General features: G+C 36.7%; 1 protein-coding gene across 1 annotated transcript; it reads left to right on the forward strand.

Moving 5' to 3' along the window:
- Nucleotides 1-9,745: 9,745 nt before the first annotated feature.
- LOC149817266 (alcohol dehydrogenase 1-like) lies at nucleotides 9,746-13,636 on the forward strand. The gene is made up of 10 exons (XM_089987374.1): nucleotides 9,746-9,779; nucleotides 10,154-10,290; nucleotides 10,660-10,706; nucleotides 11,361-11,686; nucleotides 12,248-12,330; nucleotides 12,444-12,519; nucleotides 12,607-12,668; nucleotides 12,915-13,010; nucleotides 13,227-13,388; nucleotides 13,520-13,636. The coding sequence occupies exons 1-10, from the start codon at nucleotides 9,746-9,748 to the stop codon at nucleotides 13,634-13,636; spliced, it is 1,140 nt and encodes a 379-aa protein (XP_089843500.1).
- Nucleotides 13,637-18,626: the final 4,990 nt, after the last annotated feature.

Genomic DNA, 18,626 nt, shown 5'->3' on the forward strand with positions numbered 1-18,626 from the left:
GAAATTAAAAAATATAAACCATGCATATTAGAAAAAATGATTAAACAATATTTTCCTAAGGGTAGCAGGGCATATGGCATACTAGTTATAGTGTATAAGATATATGTGGACCCTTAACAATAGAAACACATAAAAAGAAATCATATTTCATTACATACATAGATGACTATTTTGGGTATAGATACGTCTACTTAATTTTTAGGAAATTTGAAGCTCTAGAAAAGTTTAAAGCATATAAATATGAAGTTAAAGGATTATTATGAAAGAAAATCCAAGTTATTAGATATGATAAAAGAGGTGAATATAACTCTGATGAGATTAAGACCTTCTGCTAATAATAACATAACTCCTTATACAACTATATCTTATACACTTCAGCAGAATGATGTAGCAGAGAAAAGGAGTAAAACCCTAATGGATATGACAATATACATGTTGGCACATGCAAATCTTTTCAAGAAATTTTAGGGAAAAGCAATATTCACTGTCATGTATATTCTCAATAAGGTTAATTCTAAGGTTGCAGAGCTTATACCTCATGAGTTATGAATTGGCAGAAAGCCAAACTTGAGTCATCTGCTTAAGTGAAGGTCTTCTGCTTATATGTTGATTCCTAGTCAAATGAAGAACAAGTTAGATAGCAAGACTATCAAGTGCATTTTCATGGGGTACCCTAAGGGATCAAAGGGATATCATTTTTATAATCATGAGAAAGAATTTATAAAAAGCAAAGAAGTTAAATTTATTAAAACCAAAGAAAGTGGTTTTGATCCTAAAGATGATGGTGTCCTTCCGAATATCATAAATGATTCTAAGGTACCTACTTGAGAGTTAGAGCATAATGATCCAATTATGAATGCTGAGCAAACTTCACAACCAATAACTGGACAGAAAAAAACAAGAACTCATCTCTCTTATGTAAATGATTATTACACATTCTTGAGCGAAGAATTATGTTATTCCATGAACTTGGATGAAACTCTTGATAACTTGAGTTTTGAGAATACAATTGTTTCTAATGAATCTGAACATTAAATGGAAGCAATGAAATATAAGTTGGACTCCATAGAAAAGAATGAAGTTTGAGAACTAACTATTTTGCCTAAAGGATAGAGGGCAATTGGTAGTAAGTAGGTTCTCAAGAAAAAAATCAAGGTAGATGGAACTATTGATAAGTTTAAGGCAAGATTAGTAGCAAAAGACTATTCTCAATGAAAATTGATCGATTATGAAGAAACTTACGTATTGGTTGCCAAAATGGCTTCTATTCGTATTATTTTGTCATTGGTAGCTTACTTTGATCTTAACCTATATCAAATGGATATAAAAATAACTTTCTTAAATGGTGAATTAAATAAAATTATATTCATGCAGCAACCAAAAGGTTTTGAAATTGAAGGTCAAGATGATAAAGTATACAAGTTGAATAAATCCTTGTATGGACTTAAACAATTACCAAGATAGTGGTACTTGACATTTTATAATGCTATAACCAAGTTGGGTTATGGGGCAAATAGTCTGGACCACTGTGTATATGTCAAGAATAGTAAGAGTAAGTTTATTGTGTGATCACTTTATGTTGATGACATATTAATTGTAAGAAATTATATAGATATGATAAATGAGACCAAGTCATGGTTAAGTTCTCGATTTGAAATGAAGAATATAGGTGAAGCCTCATATATCTTTGAAATTAAAATATAGAGAAATAAAAAATCGAGATTGCTATGCCTAAGTGAAAAAAAACATCTTGACCACATTCTAAAGAGATTTAAAATGGAAAGTACAAAGGCAAATGATACTCATGTAGTAATAGGCTTAAAGCTAAATAAGAATGATTGTCCAAAAGATGGACAAGAAAAATTGAATGTTCCATGTGCTCAAGTAATTGAAAGTCTGATGTATGCAATGCTTTGCACTAGACCTGATTTAAGCTTTGTTGTAAGTCTAGTGAGTAGATATCAAAGTAATTATGGGTTCCCTTATTGAAAAGTAGTGAAAATGATTTTTTAATATCTAAGGAAAACTAATAAACTCAAGCTATGCTATCAGTCAGATAGGCTAAAACTATTGGGTTATTCAGATGTTGACTTTGCTGGTGATAAAGATGAAACAAAGTCCACCTCTGTTTATGTATTTATGTTAGGAGGTGGGACAATTGCATGGTTATGCAAGAAGCAAGGGTGTGTAGTACAACATACCTAGGAAGCTGAGTATATTGTCTGTATCATGACAACCACCTTTGGTGCATGGATAAATCGCTTCCTAAATAATTTGAAATTGAATATTTCAAAATATTCAGCTTAAATTTATTATGATAATAAAGTTGTTATAAGATTAATTCAAATAGGTGCAGAAAGCTCTAAGAGTAAGTATATTGAAGTTAAATATCAATATATTCATGATATGTTTATGAAAAATGAAATAGCAGTGGACTATATTCTTTAATATGATATGGTAGCAGATTTGCTAACCAAGACAGTCACTAATGATGTTTTCACTAGACATGTGAGTCAAATAGAACTCAAGTATGTCAAAGTGGTGAGTGAATAAGTTTACATACACTGTGTAAATAAAATATCACTCAAAAGTGAGTATGCAAGGTTCCTATTGAGAACAAGCATGAAAACACATGATGTGTATGCAAGGTTCCTATTGAGAACAAGCATGAAAACATAGGATATCCCTTATAGCCAAGTGGAAGATGTAAGGTCGTGTGGCCATAAGAAGACTTTTGGGAGGTAATTCCAACAATCACTCCTCCCAATGGTTGCAAGTACTCATGCATGTAACAGTTAAAGTATAAAACTAATCAAACTAAATACATGATAATAATATACATTATGATACAATTATATGCATGAATCTCAAAGAGATGTCAAACTAAATTACAAGATAATAATATACATTAAGATACAATTATATACATGAATCTCAAACTTGAACCTCTTACATGAATATAAATGCAGTGAATGAGTGTGTGAAAGATATAAAATTCTTTAGCAATTAAAATTCTCTGAGTTTAAGAGAATTAGTGCAGTGTAAGAGGGTTGAGATGTTTGGACTATCTCTGGTGATTTTGAGTGTAACAGCACACACTTCAGCTCCCCAAATTTTGCTCTCGCTTTCGGGCTCACACAATTATAGTTTTCTAAAGACCTTCCTATCCAAGAGCCCTAGACCATGTGGGCAACCCTTTTGGGACTATTGAGATAGTTGGATGGTTAACTCACACTATCATAATTGAGGGTTCTCAACTTCAAATCCTACAAAGGTTATTCCCTATCTAACCTCTAAGAAAAAAAAGGATGGATGCAGTTGGCTAAACCTAACTAACTATGGACAATACTTTCTTAAAAAATTTAATTGTAGACAATCCAAGAATATCCTTTAATTGTACACAAGAAAAGCAAGTAAAAGAATAAGATGACAGTTATGTCACTCGTGTGGGGAACACCCTCTCTAGAGGCTTAATTAACGCGAACAAATATGCTGGTTCAAGTTCATTAATGGCTGAAAACCTTAAAATGGACAAACAGACCACCAACCCCAACTTTCAAACCAAGTTAGGTGTATTTCTCTTGAGATATTTATTAGCTATCCCTATCACAAAAATACTGGTAAACCCAACTCGCAACACAGATTCAACTTGTGTACCAAAATTTGAATCAATCCCACTGACACATGGATATGTTGTTATCATGAGTTGGTGCAGATCCTTATCCTTCCACGTTTTGAGGAGACTAACTTCAGCGAGAGTGGAACATAATTGATGATTTGCATCAAAGATTATGAAAATGAGATGTCAGCATTATATTGTGACCATGTTAGTTTACCTATTTCCATTCGGTTGTGATTGTTTCTATATTCAACAATTAGTTATCGTTGAATTAACTAGAATTATCTATATATTGCGAGAATATGTATCCAACAATGAGTGTGTGAATAATAATCAGATCGAGAGGCCCTTTCTACAACCATTGTCGAACCACGTAAATATTTGTTTTTTCCTTGTGTGTGTGCTTGTTTGTGTTTCATAACATGGTATCAGAGCAAGGCTCTTGGTGATGATTGATGATCATTAAATCCTATGGCAAGACGGAGGAACTACTGCTGGTAACACTACCAACACCACAGGAGGTTCTGCTACTATTAAGGTTGGGACTACATCTACCAATGTTGTCGATAGTAAGGTTGGTTGCCATGATCAAAATCATTTACTTAAAATCACCAATACACTATTTTCAAAGACTGACTACCTGAGTTGGGCAAAGATCGTTAAGTTGTTTCTCAATGGTAGGTCCAAATTAGGATACATCACCGGGAAAAACAAAAAGCTAGAACTCTCAGATCCCGCTTATGAGAATTGAGAATCTGAGAATGATATAGTAATGAGTTAGATGTTAAACTCTATGAAACCAGCCATTGCTAGAAGTTTTTTGCCCAAAGGAAATTTGGGATGCTGTTAAAAAAATCTATGGAGAACCATTCAACTTCGCAAGAGTATACGAACTGCAACTGAAGATTGCTATACTGGTGATGACAAGCCCTTTAGTGTGTACATAGGTACACTTAGAGGGATGTGGGATGAATTACTTCAATACCGACCCTCAATTGGTGATATTCTTGAAAATAAGAAACGGTTTGAGAAAGATAAGGTTTTTAAAGTACTTGTAGGTCTCAGCCCTGACTATGAAAACTTGTGAAGCTAGATCTTGATGACAATGCCCCTACCATCATACAACATAGTGTGCGCCATGATCCAGTGCAAAGAAACCCGCCGAAAAGTTATGAATCCGAGCCTTAAAACTAAAGAAGAATAGTCAAAACAATGGCATTTCAGATTGGCTTCAAGAAAAATCAATCATCAACTGAGTCATCAAACAACTCTACTCAAGACCGATCTAAACCAAGGCCTAAAATCAAGTGCACCTATTATAAAAAAATGGGTCACTCTAAAGATCGGTGTTGGGATCTTGTTGGTCGTCCTAGCCGTGACAAGGAGACTAGTATAAAGAAAGATTCGACAAATTTTGTCACCAAAGACGACCTTACTCATTTTTTCCAGCAGATGGCTAAGACAAACTTAGCATCTACCTCACCCATCAGTGATGCTCCTGCCGACCAGCAAAGTAAAATCCATGCCTTACTTCCATGTCTTTCAAACAATGAGTGGATTATTGATTCAAGAGCCTTAAACCACATGATAAATCGTGATGACGGTTTGGCTAGTATAAAAAATCTGGTATATACTATTGATGGATCAATCATGATGGTCATTGGCACAAAGAATATTAAACTTATCAATCAAGATATTGATTCAAAAGTGCTCATTGTTCCTAAACTTGCGGTTAGTCTTATATCTATGAGTAAGATCACAAACATGATTGTTTGATTGTTTTCTCTTTAAAAGATATGGTATTTCAAGACAGGAGAACGAAGAGGGTGATTGGTAAAGGCATAGAACATGATGGGTTGTACATCTTTAGTCAACCAACGAGAACCCTTTTAAGTTGTGATCAATCAAGTAATATTTATAGTCTTTGGCACTCCCGTCTTGGACATGCTTTTGCTAGAATCATAAAATTGTTGTTGCCAAAATTGAACAATGATAGTTTATCATGTGATAAATGCGACTTTGCTAAGGCCACTTGGCTTCCTTTTCAAAACTCTTCTATTAAAAGTAACATGCTTTTTCAATTAGTACTTGCTGATTTGTGGGGTCCAGCCCATGTAGACTATGTATTTGGTTTTAAATATTATGTTACATTCATTAAAGATAAATCTCGTGTTACTTGGGTGTATTTTCTGAAGCATAAAAATGAGGTGGGCAAATTTTTTTAAAAAAATTATAATCTTGTGCTTACTCAATATGACCACAAGATCAAACTCCTAAGGTCCGATAATGGAGGGGAGTACATTAATGAAGTTCTTGGTGATTTTTTGACTCAACAAGGTATAATGCCCCAAACTATTTGTACCAGGACTCCTCAACAAAACATAGTTGTCGAAAGAAAAAATCGATTCTTACTCAATGTAGCTCGGTCACTCATATTTCATATGAAAAACCCTCAACCATATTGGGCCGATGTTATAGTTATAGCTTGTTACATCATAAACTGTGTCCCAAGTTATAGTTTGGAAAATGAAATTCTTATGGAAAGTTTGAGAAATAAAAAAAATTCCATCAAACATTTGAAAGTTTTTTGGTGTAAGTGTTTTGTTCATCTTCAAGATAAATTTTGAAACAAGCTTGAAAAAAGAACCATCAAATGTGTTTTTGTAGGTTAATCATCATCAAAGAAGGGCTTCAAATGTTTCGATCCAATCACAAGGAAATTTTATGTATCAAGAGATGTGGGATTTTTTGAAAATGAATCTTACTACCATTATCCAAATGAGGGGGAGAACCAGTCGAATATGTCAAGTCTCATATCGAGTCCCATTTTGCTGATTCTTGGGCTTTTTACTAAACCTGGTCCTAACCCCTCGAGTCCTAATGGCCCAGTTGACTCATCTATCCAAGAATCTGATACCTCTCTCATACCAGATCCAAATGCCACTTCTACAGATCCAGATCCCGTGATTAGTCCTAACCTAAGTCAATCTATACCTATGTCCAATTTGGTTCAAGAAATCAATAATGTTAGGAGATCGTCTTGACCCACTAGCCCTCCAGTTAGACTCAGTGATTACTATTCTTATTGTGCTACCGAAACGTTTCAATCTTATTCTATAAAACATCAATTTTTACCTCTCAAAACTATCCATGTCTTATCAAACCTACCTGTCCAAGACTTATGCCCAACATGAACCATCGAGTTTCAAAGAAGCTCTTGAAAACCCTCAATGGAAATCAGTGATGGATGATGAATTAAAGGTTTTACTCAAAAACAATACTTGGACTTTAGTTGAGTTGCCTCAAGGGAAGAAAATAGTGGGATGTCAGTGGGTATATAAAATCAAATATAATAGTGATGGCTCCGTAGAAAGGTACAAAGCAAGATTAGTGGCAAAGGGGTAGACGTAGAAAGAAGGTATTGACTTCACTAAAACCTTTGCACCTATTGCAAAAATGAGTTCTATTTGTATTTTTCTTTCAGTTGCTGCAAATAAGCAGTGGGGAATTTTTCAATTAGATGTGAAAAATGCTTTTCTTCATGCTGAGTTGGAAGAAGAGGTGTATATGGACCCTCCGCCTGGGTATAAGTGTGATCTTGGGAAAGTGTGCAAACTCCAAAAATCTATTTATGGCTTCAAACAATCTCCTCGCGCCTGGTTTGCCAAGCTTAGTGAAGTTCTTATTAAAATCAGATTCAAATGAAGTACTGCTGACTATACCATGTTTATGCATCTTTCATCTCAGGGCACTCTGATTCTGCTAGTCTATGTTGATGACATAATTTGACATGAGACAATAAAGCTATGATATAGAAAACCAAAGAGATCTTGCATGCCAAATTTGAGATCAAAGACCTTGGCAAGCTAAGGTACTTTCTTGTCATCTAAGTTGCATATTCTAACAAAAGAAATTTTTTGTGTTAGCGAAAGTACACTTTAGATCTTAAAGATACTAGAGTGATTGGGGCAAAGGCAACAAAAACTCCCCTTGAAGCTAACTGCAAACTAAAGAAAAATGATGGAGAGATTGTTGCCAACATTGAAAGTTTTCAAAGGCTTGTAGGAAAGTTAATATATTTGACTATTACACATCCTGATATTGCATATGTTGTAAGTGTAATCAGGCAGTTCATGCATGAGCCACGATCTATTCATGTTGAAGCTGCATACAAAGTTATCTGATATCTTAAGGGGAGCTCAGACAAGGGGATCCTTATGAAGAAAAATGGAAATCTTGACATTGTAGGGTTTACTGACGTCGATTGGTCAGGGGACCCTAATGATAAAAGGTCAACAACAGGTTTTTATTCTTTTGTTGGTGGTAATCTTGTCACTTGGAAGAGCAAGAAATAACCAGTAGTTGCTAGATCCAGCGTTAAAGCTGAGTACTGTGCCATGACCACATGTACTTGTGAGCTTATTTGGATTAAAGCTCTCATTCTTGATATGGGCATAAAAATTACTCAATTGATGGAACTCAAGTGTGACAACATGGCTGCTATATACATTGGAGCCAATCCGATTTTTCATGAGAGAACCAAATATATTGAAGTCGACTGTCATTTTGTGAGAGAGAAGATTCAAACTAAAGAAGTTTACATGTCATATGTTGGAAGCCAAGAGCAGTTGGCTTATATTTTCACCAAATCCCTAAGTCGTGAGAAGCATCACAAGCTAAGCTACAAGTTGGGTCTGATAAATATCTGCACACCAACTTGAGGGGAAAAATGTTATCATGAGCTGGTGCCGATCCTTATCCTTCTACATTTTGAGGAGATTAACTTCAATGAGAGTAGAACTTAATTGACGATTTGCATCAGAGCCATAATTGTTTCTATCTCCAACAATTAATTATCGTTGAATTCGTTGGAATTATTTGTATATTGTGGGAATATGTATCCAAAAATGAGTGTGTGAATAATAATCTGATCGAGAGGCTCTTTCTACCCGTGGATGTAGGCAGGCCTCACCCGGGGTTTTCCTCACTTCAACGGGGTAAAAAATAAAATATTATTAAAATTGTTAACAATATCAAAATAACATATGTACCTACGAGTGTTCATGAGAGCGTATCCTGCTATCTCATTAGAAACTTGCAGCCAAAATGGCGTATCCTGTGACATAGCTATCCAGTTGTTTTTTTTTTCTAAACACTTCATGGATTCAATGAGCCAAAAAATCCTCTCAACCGCACTTGGCTACCACCAATTCTAGCTATATAAGCCAAGCTTAGCCAAAATAGAAGTTCATGACCATTTTGAACGTATCTATGGCACAAGCTTGATGGTCCATATGTACTAGCCATAGCCTTGAGTTTTACGCTGTTGGCACGACTATCGTAGGTATATATGGCGGGCTGATCCAGCGCGATCAGGTCTTCAAGCCGGGTGTGGTTTCTTTGGGCTATAAAATTAAAAAAAATTATGCAAAACTCAAAAATGGTCGAGCACCAGCCAAGCGGTCCAAGTCTTACAATAGAAATTTTACAAGCAAATTTTTGTTCTCTCTCTAGAATTTGGATCCATGGGGATGTATTAAAATGGATGCACGTTAAGCGTAAACCACGAGCGGGTTTTGTTGGTCCAATTAGGGCTGTCAATGAGTCGCCTCAGCATTGACCCGTACCCACCCATATAAGTATTAATAGGGGTTCATATTAGGTTCGGGTTTTATTGGGTAACGAAATTGAAAATAGAATCTCATACCCGGACCTGCATATTTTTAAAATTTATTTTAATTAAAAATATATAAAATACTCGGGTCGGGTTGGGTACCCAGCAAAAAAGCCAGGTCGGGTCAAGTACCTGGCAAAAATCATGACCCAAACCCAGGCTGTGATACGAGTAATGTCTGGGAAATCGGGTTCTGGTCGGGTCGGCTACCCCGTACAAAGTGTGACCCGTTGACAGCCCTAAGTCCAATGAAAGGCACGTTCAATCTTTTCCCTACGCACGTCTCTCTCTCTCTCTCTCTCTCTCTCCCTACACACACATACTTGCACTATGCTATAAATAGCCGTCAGCACCAAAGCGTTCTCCATCGAAGAAATTCGACTGTTCAGAAACAGACTGAGAATTTCCTTCCTTCGCTCTCTCTTGGGTGCTTTTATTTGTGTTGAAGAGAAATGGATACTGCTGGTCAGGTCATCAAATGTAAAGGTAAGGAGTGTATCTCCAAGAATTGAAAGAAAACCTTGTTTTCTATTCTGTGGGTTTTGTGTGATGTTTGCAAGGGTCTGTCTAGTTTCTCTTTTTTTTGAGAGAGAGAGGAAGAGATTTGGAGAAAAGTGAAGAAAAAAAAATTAGAAATCCATCATCTATGTTGATTTGGTATTTTTGGATGTCATCTCTTTTGTGGAGTTTCAGACAAAATATCAAAAACTCATGTTTTCTTTGTGATGGGTGCGAGAGCAAAGCGTGCAAAAGATTTAATTTGTTGGTTTGGTGTTTCATACCTCATTTTAGTTCCTGATCCTTTTGTCAAAGCTTTTTATCTAATCTCTCTTTTTTTGTGTTGGGTGTTGGTGGGGTAGCTGCTGTTGCATGGGAGGCAGGCAAGCCCTTGGTGATTGAAGAGGTTGAGGTTGGTCCACCTCAACCAATGGAAGTCAGGATCAAGATCCTCTACACCGCTCTGTGCCACACTGATGTCTACTTCTGGGAGGCCAAGGTAAATTTAGATGGAGAAAACAACTAGTAAGAAACAGTATGATGGAGCCCCACCCCAAGGGTTTTGGTGCAGTGGAAGGGGCCTTGGCCACTAAACAGGTGGTCAGGGTTCCACTCCCATGAGAATTAGCCCCTTGCATCAATGAGAGCAAGGGATAAGCCCTCACCCGAAGCTTGGAGACTCCCTAGGGGCAAGGGGTGCACCACGGGTTTACACTATTGAAACTTAAGTCCGGCTTAGCCAGCACGACTAGGTCTCTGATTTTGAGGGTGGTTTTCCCGTTCTTCATGAAAAAAAAAAATAGAATGATGGACTGCTGGTAAATGGAACTCATTCTCAAATTTTCCCGTTAATTTTCTGCAAATGCAGGGGCAGACACCAGTGTTCCCTAGAATCCTTGGTCATGAGGCTGGAGGGTAAGTAATTCTTTCATTCTTTAACCTTGACTTCATTTATTTTAATTTTTTTGTCTTAACAGAGAGATATTTCATTCTATATTCCAAAATCAGGCTCATGATTTCGAAAAATGACATGCATTTTAGGAACCATCCTTTTGGCAAAATGGACACAGAAACTTGAAAGTTAGTTTCATCGTTAAAATGCATATGAGATGCATGTCATTTCTAGCCTTGCCTACAAAAAAAAGTTTTCACTCTTGTGCTGCTATACAAGAAGGGCATTTCATAAATCTCAAATGAAAATGACTCATGGTCAAACTATAATAACATTAGTGATGCAAATGAGAGAGACTCGATCCAATTCAGAGATCCAGATTTAGTAATAACGACCCAGGTCCTTCTTAATGGGATGCATGGAGTTGGATTGATATTAACAGATCCAGCATTTTAATTAATAAACCTAATAAACTATAGAGTACAAGTTTATTAAGATTAGAAGGAAAGAACAAGGAAAAAGGGATAGTCATGAGATTGGTTGGGCCTAGTTATTTACTGTTATTCTCTGACCTTTATTGAATAATTGATTTTATTTCCCCTTATTTCTACATATTTTCCCATTGGGAAAGATTTTCCCATTCTTTTACTCTAAAGGCTGGTTTGCAAATTTGGCAGTATCATTGAGAGTGTTGGGGAAGGAGTGACAGATCTTCAGCCTGGTGATCATGTGCTGCCTGTTTTCACTGGGGAGTGTGGTGAATGTGCTCACTGCAAGTCTGAAGAGAGCAACATGTGTGATCTCCTTAGGATCGACCCGGACAGGGGTGTGATGCTTGCTGATGAGCAAACAAGGTTCTCCATCAATGGCCAACCCATCTACCACTTCTTGGGCACCTCTACCTTCAGTGAATACACTGTTGTGCATTCTGGTTGTGTTGCCAAGATCAACCCAGAGGCTCCTCTTGAAACAGTTTGCATCCTCAGCTGTGGATTTTCAACAGGTATAACACAAGACAAACATTTCATCAGTTCATCCTTAAATGCATTACTCTTTCATCGTTCAATAAAATAAAGGTTCCTCCAAGCAATTTCTGTGGTGACTACACCTGCTCAGGTCGCCCGAGTGGCAGCGAGCCTCGGGAGAAGGTGCTGACACCTTCTCTCAGGTTCGACTCCTACTGGGTGAGTGAGTGCCTTCAACTGATGGGCTCTGTAAGGGCTTGGGTGAAGGTGACTCCACTAGGGTTTCTTATCATTTAAAAAAAAAATTGGTTATATTCTTTTTGGATTTATAATCCAAACAAACCGCACCGGGCACGAAGACCTGGTCATGCTGGCTCATCCTGCCATACCTACGGTCATCGTGCTGACAGCATCAAACTCGGAGGCTAGGACCCCTGCCTCCGGGGCCTACGCTACGCATTGGCTTGTGCAGACGGGTGACACCCATGGGAATCGAACCTTGACTGCCCGTCTAGCAGCCAATAACCCACACAACTACGCCAATCTTCCTTGGGGTAACTTTTGGTGATTAATACTTTTTTCAAACACTTGCATTTCAGGTTTTGGTGCCACCGTGAATGTTGCTAAGCCAAAGAAGGGTCAAACTGTGGCCGTTTTTGGGTTGGGTGCTGTAGGCCTTGCTGTGAGTTCCATACCTTCTCCTCTTAAGCTATTAAAAGTTTGATTGCTCTGCTGTGGTATATTTCTTCTAGTGGAATTCTAGGGGTGAAATGACAGTGATGTGCATGTTATTAGGCCGCTGAGGGTGCAAGATTTGCTGGTGCTTCAAGGATTATCGGAGTTGACCTCAACCCTGAGAGATTTGAACAAGGTGAGCTCCATTTGCATTCTCATGGTTCAGTCTCTTGTGATTACACGTGCAGATTACTGATTATTTTTTGTTTTTCTGTTCTTGCAGCAATGAAATTTGGTTGCACGGAGTTTGTGAACCCAAAGGATTATGACATCCCTGTTCAACAGGTTTCTTTCTACAAACTCCAGCTCTTGGCTCCCCTTCTAGGAACCTGCTTTTCTTTTTTGTTAATACAACCAAAATTTTCATTCTCATGCATTAATATTGAATTGTTCTTTCTCTATATAATATGGATGTAATTGTTTTAACAAACCTATAACTAGCCTGAAAGTGTGTTTAGCTCATGGATGCATTGTTTAAGCTTGGGAGAGTAATGTAAATGTTGACTAATTCAATGTTTGGGTACTTTGCAGGTGATAGTTGAGATGACAAACGGTGGTGTTGATAGGGCTGTTGAGTGCACTGGCAACATTGATGCCATGATTGCCGCCTTCGAATGCGTTCACGACGTAAGTAATTAACTGTCATGTTCATCGATCGTCGCAGGCGGCATCCATTTTGGATTCCCAATTAAAAAAGAATCACTAAAATTTGTGTTCTTCTCTTCATTGAAACCTCAGTTTCTTGAACTTGCTATTGATCATTACGCTTTTCTTCATTTGTGACATCAAATATGATGCCCTTGAAAAGCTTGTTCTAAAAAACAATCCTACTCTATTATACAGGGATGGGGTGTGGCTGTCCTCGTTGGTGTTCCTCACAAGGAAGCAGTATTCATGACACACCCCGTGAACTTCTTGACCGAGAGAACTATAACTGGAACCTTCTATGGTAACTACAAGACTCGCACTGACATCCCAGGGGTTGTTGAGTTATACATGAAGAACGTAAGCCCTCTCGCTCTTCTACCAATCCAAAATAGTGCAATATCTATTCACACCTATAAAGAGAGAGAGAGAGAGAGAGAGAGAGAGAGTCATTGATGGTGGTGTTGCTAAGTTGTAAATAATATGTGCAGAAGGTTGACCTGGAGAAGTTTGTGACACACCGTATTCCATTCTCTGAGATCAACAAGGCCTTCGATTTGATGCTCAGTGGTCAAGGAATTCGCTGTGTCATGAGCATGGAGGAGTGAAAGGCTTCATTAAAGGCTGACTGAGATCTAATGATGCAATCGAAGAGGTTTAATAAAGAAGGGGAATGCGTTTTGTGCTTTGCAGTGATGCAACTTTACAGAACCGGTGGACCTCTTTTGTTTTGCACTGGATAGGAATCTTCAAGTTTTTTGAATTGTTTGGATTTGTTTCTCATTCTTGGAGTTGTCTTTTACACTGTGGCTAGAAAAGATGCTTGTTGTAGTTTTTTTTGGTTGGTAATAAGGCATTCCCCAAGTTTTGTGGGTCCATGTTGGTTCCTAAGAGAGAGAGAGAGAGAGAGAGAGAGAGAGAGAGAGAGAGAGAGAGAGAGGCCCTTGCCCATCATCTAGAATTGAAGATTAATTGCATTTGCTGGCAGGCAAGGTACAAACCCCAATTCTAGTTTGGAATGAAGTGGGGGACAAAAGGTCCCAATCCTTTCTCTCTCTAAAAAAAGACCCATCTTTCCATTGTTCACGCCTCAACATAAACCATAGTGACAAATCATGCTAGATTTATAAAAAATCTAGTAAAATTATCGCGAGAAATTACCCAAAAGTTAAAAATGGTAAATTTTCATGATATTTTTAATTTCTCGTGAGTTCTTTGTCAAAAACATAAATATTGTATTTTAAACAAGATATTTATGTTTTTATTGGCTATTTATCATGAAAAAATCATGTGGTTTTTATTTATAAATATTTTTTTTTTATATTTCCTTATGACAATTTATTTTTTATTTATTTTTATTCCTTAGATTTTGCCCAAAAAAATGAGATTTATAAAAAAAATCAAATTCTTGCAAGTTTTTGGTTGCCGATGTTTTGCCATTTTTAACTTTTGTCACTATGACTTGAGCATGGGTGTAAAACCCACCCGACGGAGTCAGGTGGGGGAAAAAGATAAAGATAAAAAAAAGGATAATCGTGGAGAAGACAATTCCCCAAATGACGGAATCGTCTCCCCCTCCTCATTGCAAGGGGAGTGAGGATAAACCTCGCCCCCCAACCCCCCACGATTTTGATGGGGGTGAGGTTTATCCTCACCTACCATGCAACGAGCCTCTCTACCCCATCAAAACAAGAGAGTTTTAGCGTGACAGTGAGAGTAGAGTCGCCACAACTATATATGTCGACGGGAGGAGCCACCACCATAAGTAACGACTCCCCCTTCCTTTCTTATTTTCCACTAGTAAGAGAGACCGGCAGCCTGACGACCATGGCTGCCAACATCATAATAGAGAGAAATATTTTAGAGAGAGAGAGTGATAGAGAGGGAAGGGGAAAAAGTCAGCAACCAGAGGTTGCTAGCAACATCAACCCTCGGTTGAGTGAGTTGGCAAAGCAGACTCAGTTTGGAGGTAAACTAGATCGAGTTGTGGTTATGTTTGCTTGAGATCATGGTTGAATTCTAATGAGTTTGCAACTTCATGATAAAAATACAATTTTCTTATGGTTAGAGAATGAATACATGTGAATTAGTCATGAATGCCATAAATGATTTCATGATATGTGATATTTCAGCATGAGTTGCATGTATTGAATTATTGTATGAAATGCATGCACGAGTTTGTGAAGGACTTAGAAATATATGCATAAGAACAAAGTTTTTTAAATGAGATTTGAGTCCCATAATAATTACAGAGGTGCTACTTTAACTAAAATATTAAAGCATGCTAAGAACCCCATAAATTGCCGGAGAAGATAGTGAAAATGGCCATCAACGTGTGAGCCACCACTGTTGAGGTCCTCGAGATTTATAGTTGTAGAGAGACTACACCTCTGCATGCTTAAAAAATTAGTGAATCTCAGAACCCTAGAACTTGTCCCTTGAGAATACTTGAATGAGAATGTCCCTTAAGAACATTGTCGGGAGACAGTAAAAATAAATTTGACTGAGAGTTTATATGAATGCATGAGATGCATATGTTCTAAAGAATTTTAAGGTTTCACAGAGTGATTTGAGACTTTAAAGTCAGATTAAGATGTAGCATGAACCACAAAAACCTTGGGGCAGGTATAGCTCTAGACTTTTGACTTGTTGGTTCGCTACTAGAGGTCCTACACTGCAGTGGATAGAGTGGGTGATTCATAGTCTGGCCAACACCGTAGAATTAAAGTATTCTACACGAGTTGCTATGCCTACAACGGGCTATTACCGGCATAACCGAAGTAGATAGTAGTTAGCATCCAGAGTATGCTAACTTGTGATGATCAAGTGAGATAATGTTTATACCTACTTGCATGCTTGCGGCATTGGTCATCGAGTCTCTTGTCCCCATACTCATGAGCAGAATGGGAGCGTCGAACGCAAGCATTGACATATTGTCAATGTTGGTCTTACACTTATGTCCCACTCTATCGTCCCCTTAAAATTTTGGCCTTATGCTTTTCAAACTGCAGTGTATCTTATCAATCGCCTCTCGTCGCATACCATTGCCAATAAAATCCCTCTAGAAATTCTTTTTAAAACACCTGTTGATTATATATTTTTGCGTATTTTTTATTATGCATGTTTTTCTTGTCTTCATCCTTATCGTCATCATAAACTTGCTCCTCGCTACACATTGTGCACATTCTTAGGGTATAGACCCCATCACAAGAGCTATGTGTGTCTCAACATGCCACCTTCAAACTTCTTATTTCTCGGCATGTTTTTTATGAATCACGATTTCTTTTCTCTCAACTTAGTTGCCTCCCTCTGTCTCCATCTACGCCCTCTTCCTTACTTGCGTCAGTTTCTCTTGCCATACCTTATCCATCCTACCCTACTCCGACAGCCCCTATACCTATCCCTTCCACTTCTTCGCTCTCCTCTCCCCTATCGGTTTGTGTGGACCCCCCTTCTCCTCCTTCCCCACCTATCGATATTGTTTCCTCAAGATTTGTCCCTCCCTCTCCGGCGTCGGTCTGTACTCACCCAATGGTTACCCGTACCATGGACGTGTTATCATTGCAAAATTTTACTTTTGTAAGTTAAACTGACATTTGAAAAAGATTTTGAAAATAACTTGCCTCCGTTTTAAAATGCAGGATAATTCTGAAGAATGAGACTCACCTGTCGGTACGAGGTTCAACCGTTCCTAGCACCATAACTAGGGGTAATCGAACCAAGGATCAATCTGGTGTTTTGCTTTGCTTTGCTTTGCTCAACTTGTCTAAACCGATGTTATATTTCCTAAATGTACAAAGAATCAAGCATGTGCTATGAATTTCAGAAAATGCTGATTGAAATCATAATGTTTGCTTGGAATATTGGAAATATTTGGAAAAAGGAGACACTTTGAAAATCATGAATTGCATTGAGAAATACTTTTGAAGAAAAGGAAAATCGGTTTATGAAGAAATCCTGAGGTTTTGAGAAAATTGATTTTGAAGAAATTCAAATAACTTTGAGAAAAATTGATTTCTTTAAGATGAAATTGAAAAATATATCAAAAGGGATGGGTGTGTGGCCCTGTGAAAGTCCTTATATGATGCAATCTAACCTAGATGTATGAATGAATGGAATTTGCAAAAGTATTTTCTGAAGAATTTGAGAAAATCATTTGAGAAAAAGAATTTTTGTGTCTTATAGAACTTAGATGAAATAGATTCCTAACATATCCCTGACTATGACCATAAATATGTATTGAATATAATTCATTTGATTCTAAAAGGGAGAAATATTTAGAAAAACTTAAAAATATGCAAGGATTTTTTAAAATGCCTAAGAGTGTACTTCATTTGTGTCTTTGAAAAAGATGTTAAATCTGGGTTTCGTTCATATTCTAACTATGACCATAAATATGAAACCTATCGAGTTTATCAACTCCTTAGAAGCTAGTGCACGTTCCAATCGTGTAGACCATAGTGAATTTGAAATATGCATGAATCATCATCCATCACACATTAACATTTATATAAAGAAATAAAGTATATGTAATGCAATCATATTCTAAGCAGAAAAAGTAAATTCTTATTCCAAACTTATAATTACAATTTACATAAAAAAGAAAAAGGAAATAAAATAAATTACACTCTTGAATGTCCCTGCAAAACTAGCAAACTTGTTAGTGAAAATATGTTAGCTTTTCAAGATTTATCTAATAATATCTAAAAATTACTGAATTTATTCAGATATAAGCCTTTTTTCATGTTTCCTTGAGATAAACATAATAAAATATGATATAAAATTGAATAAATAATAAAGATAAAAAAATTTAAAATTTGTAATTTGGAGAAAAATAACAAAAATACTCCTAAAAACAAGACTATTGCCTTGAAATCAGGGTTTTCAGAAAAGACTTTTATAAAACTTTGGATTTAGGGCTCAAATGGATTCAAATAAGTACTAAATTGGATGTGGAGCACCCTAGCATGATTAAAAACAAGATAAAACATGAAAAACATGAAATTTTTTATAAAAAAATTAAAATATCACAAAAGTAGTGATTTTCGCCAGTGTTTTACTCGAATCGGGACTCCGCGAGCACCATGTTTTCATGATTTAATCAAATAATATATCAAATGAACTCAAAAATCTGTAAAAAATGACATGAATTTATAATAACTTTAAAATTAAATTACATTCAAAAAAATATATTTTTGACATTATTTTAATAAGAAAATTGAATAAAACCCTAAAATACACGATTTTACCCACGGGCACATACCTGTCACAGTATTAGACCCGAATCGGGTATCAAACCACCATAGAAATTTATAAAAATTTACAGAGAGGTACTAAATAAAAAAACAAAGATTTACCTTTTCACAGATCAGAAAAATCACCTCCGGTTAGAGAGATATTATTCCAAAAATATATGCTTTATTTCGATGAATATATAACAAGTTGAAATAAGTACATCCAGTTTCGGGTATAAGAAAATATAGCAAAGTATATTAAAAAATTATAGAATTTTAGCAGTGAACATCAGATACATAGAGGAAGATTTTCCATTTTACATATCATCGATCGAATTTTCGGTTAGGGAGATACAATCGACAC

Source organism: Nuphar pumila, chromosome 14 (genome assembly GCF_984573655.1).
Source record: "Nuphar pumila chromosome 14, dmNupPumi1.hap1.1, whole genome shotgun sequence".
In the NCBI taxonomy this organism is placed as follows: domain Eukaryota; kingdom Viridiplantae; phylum Streptophyta; class Magnoliopsida; order Nymphaeales; family Nymphaeaceae; genus Nuphar; species Nuphar pumila.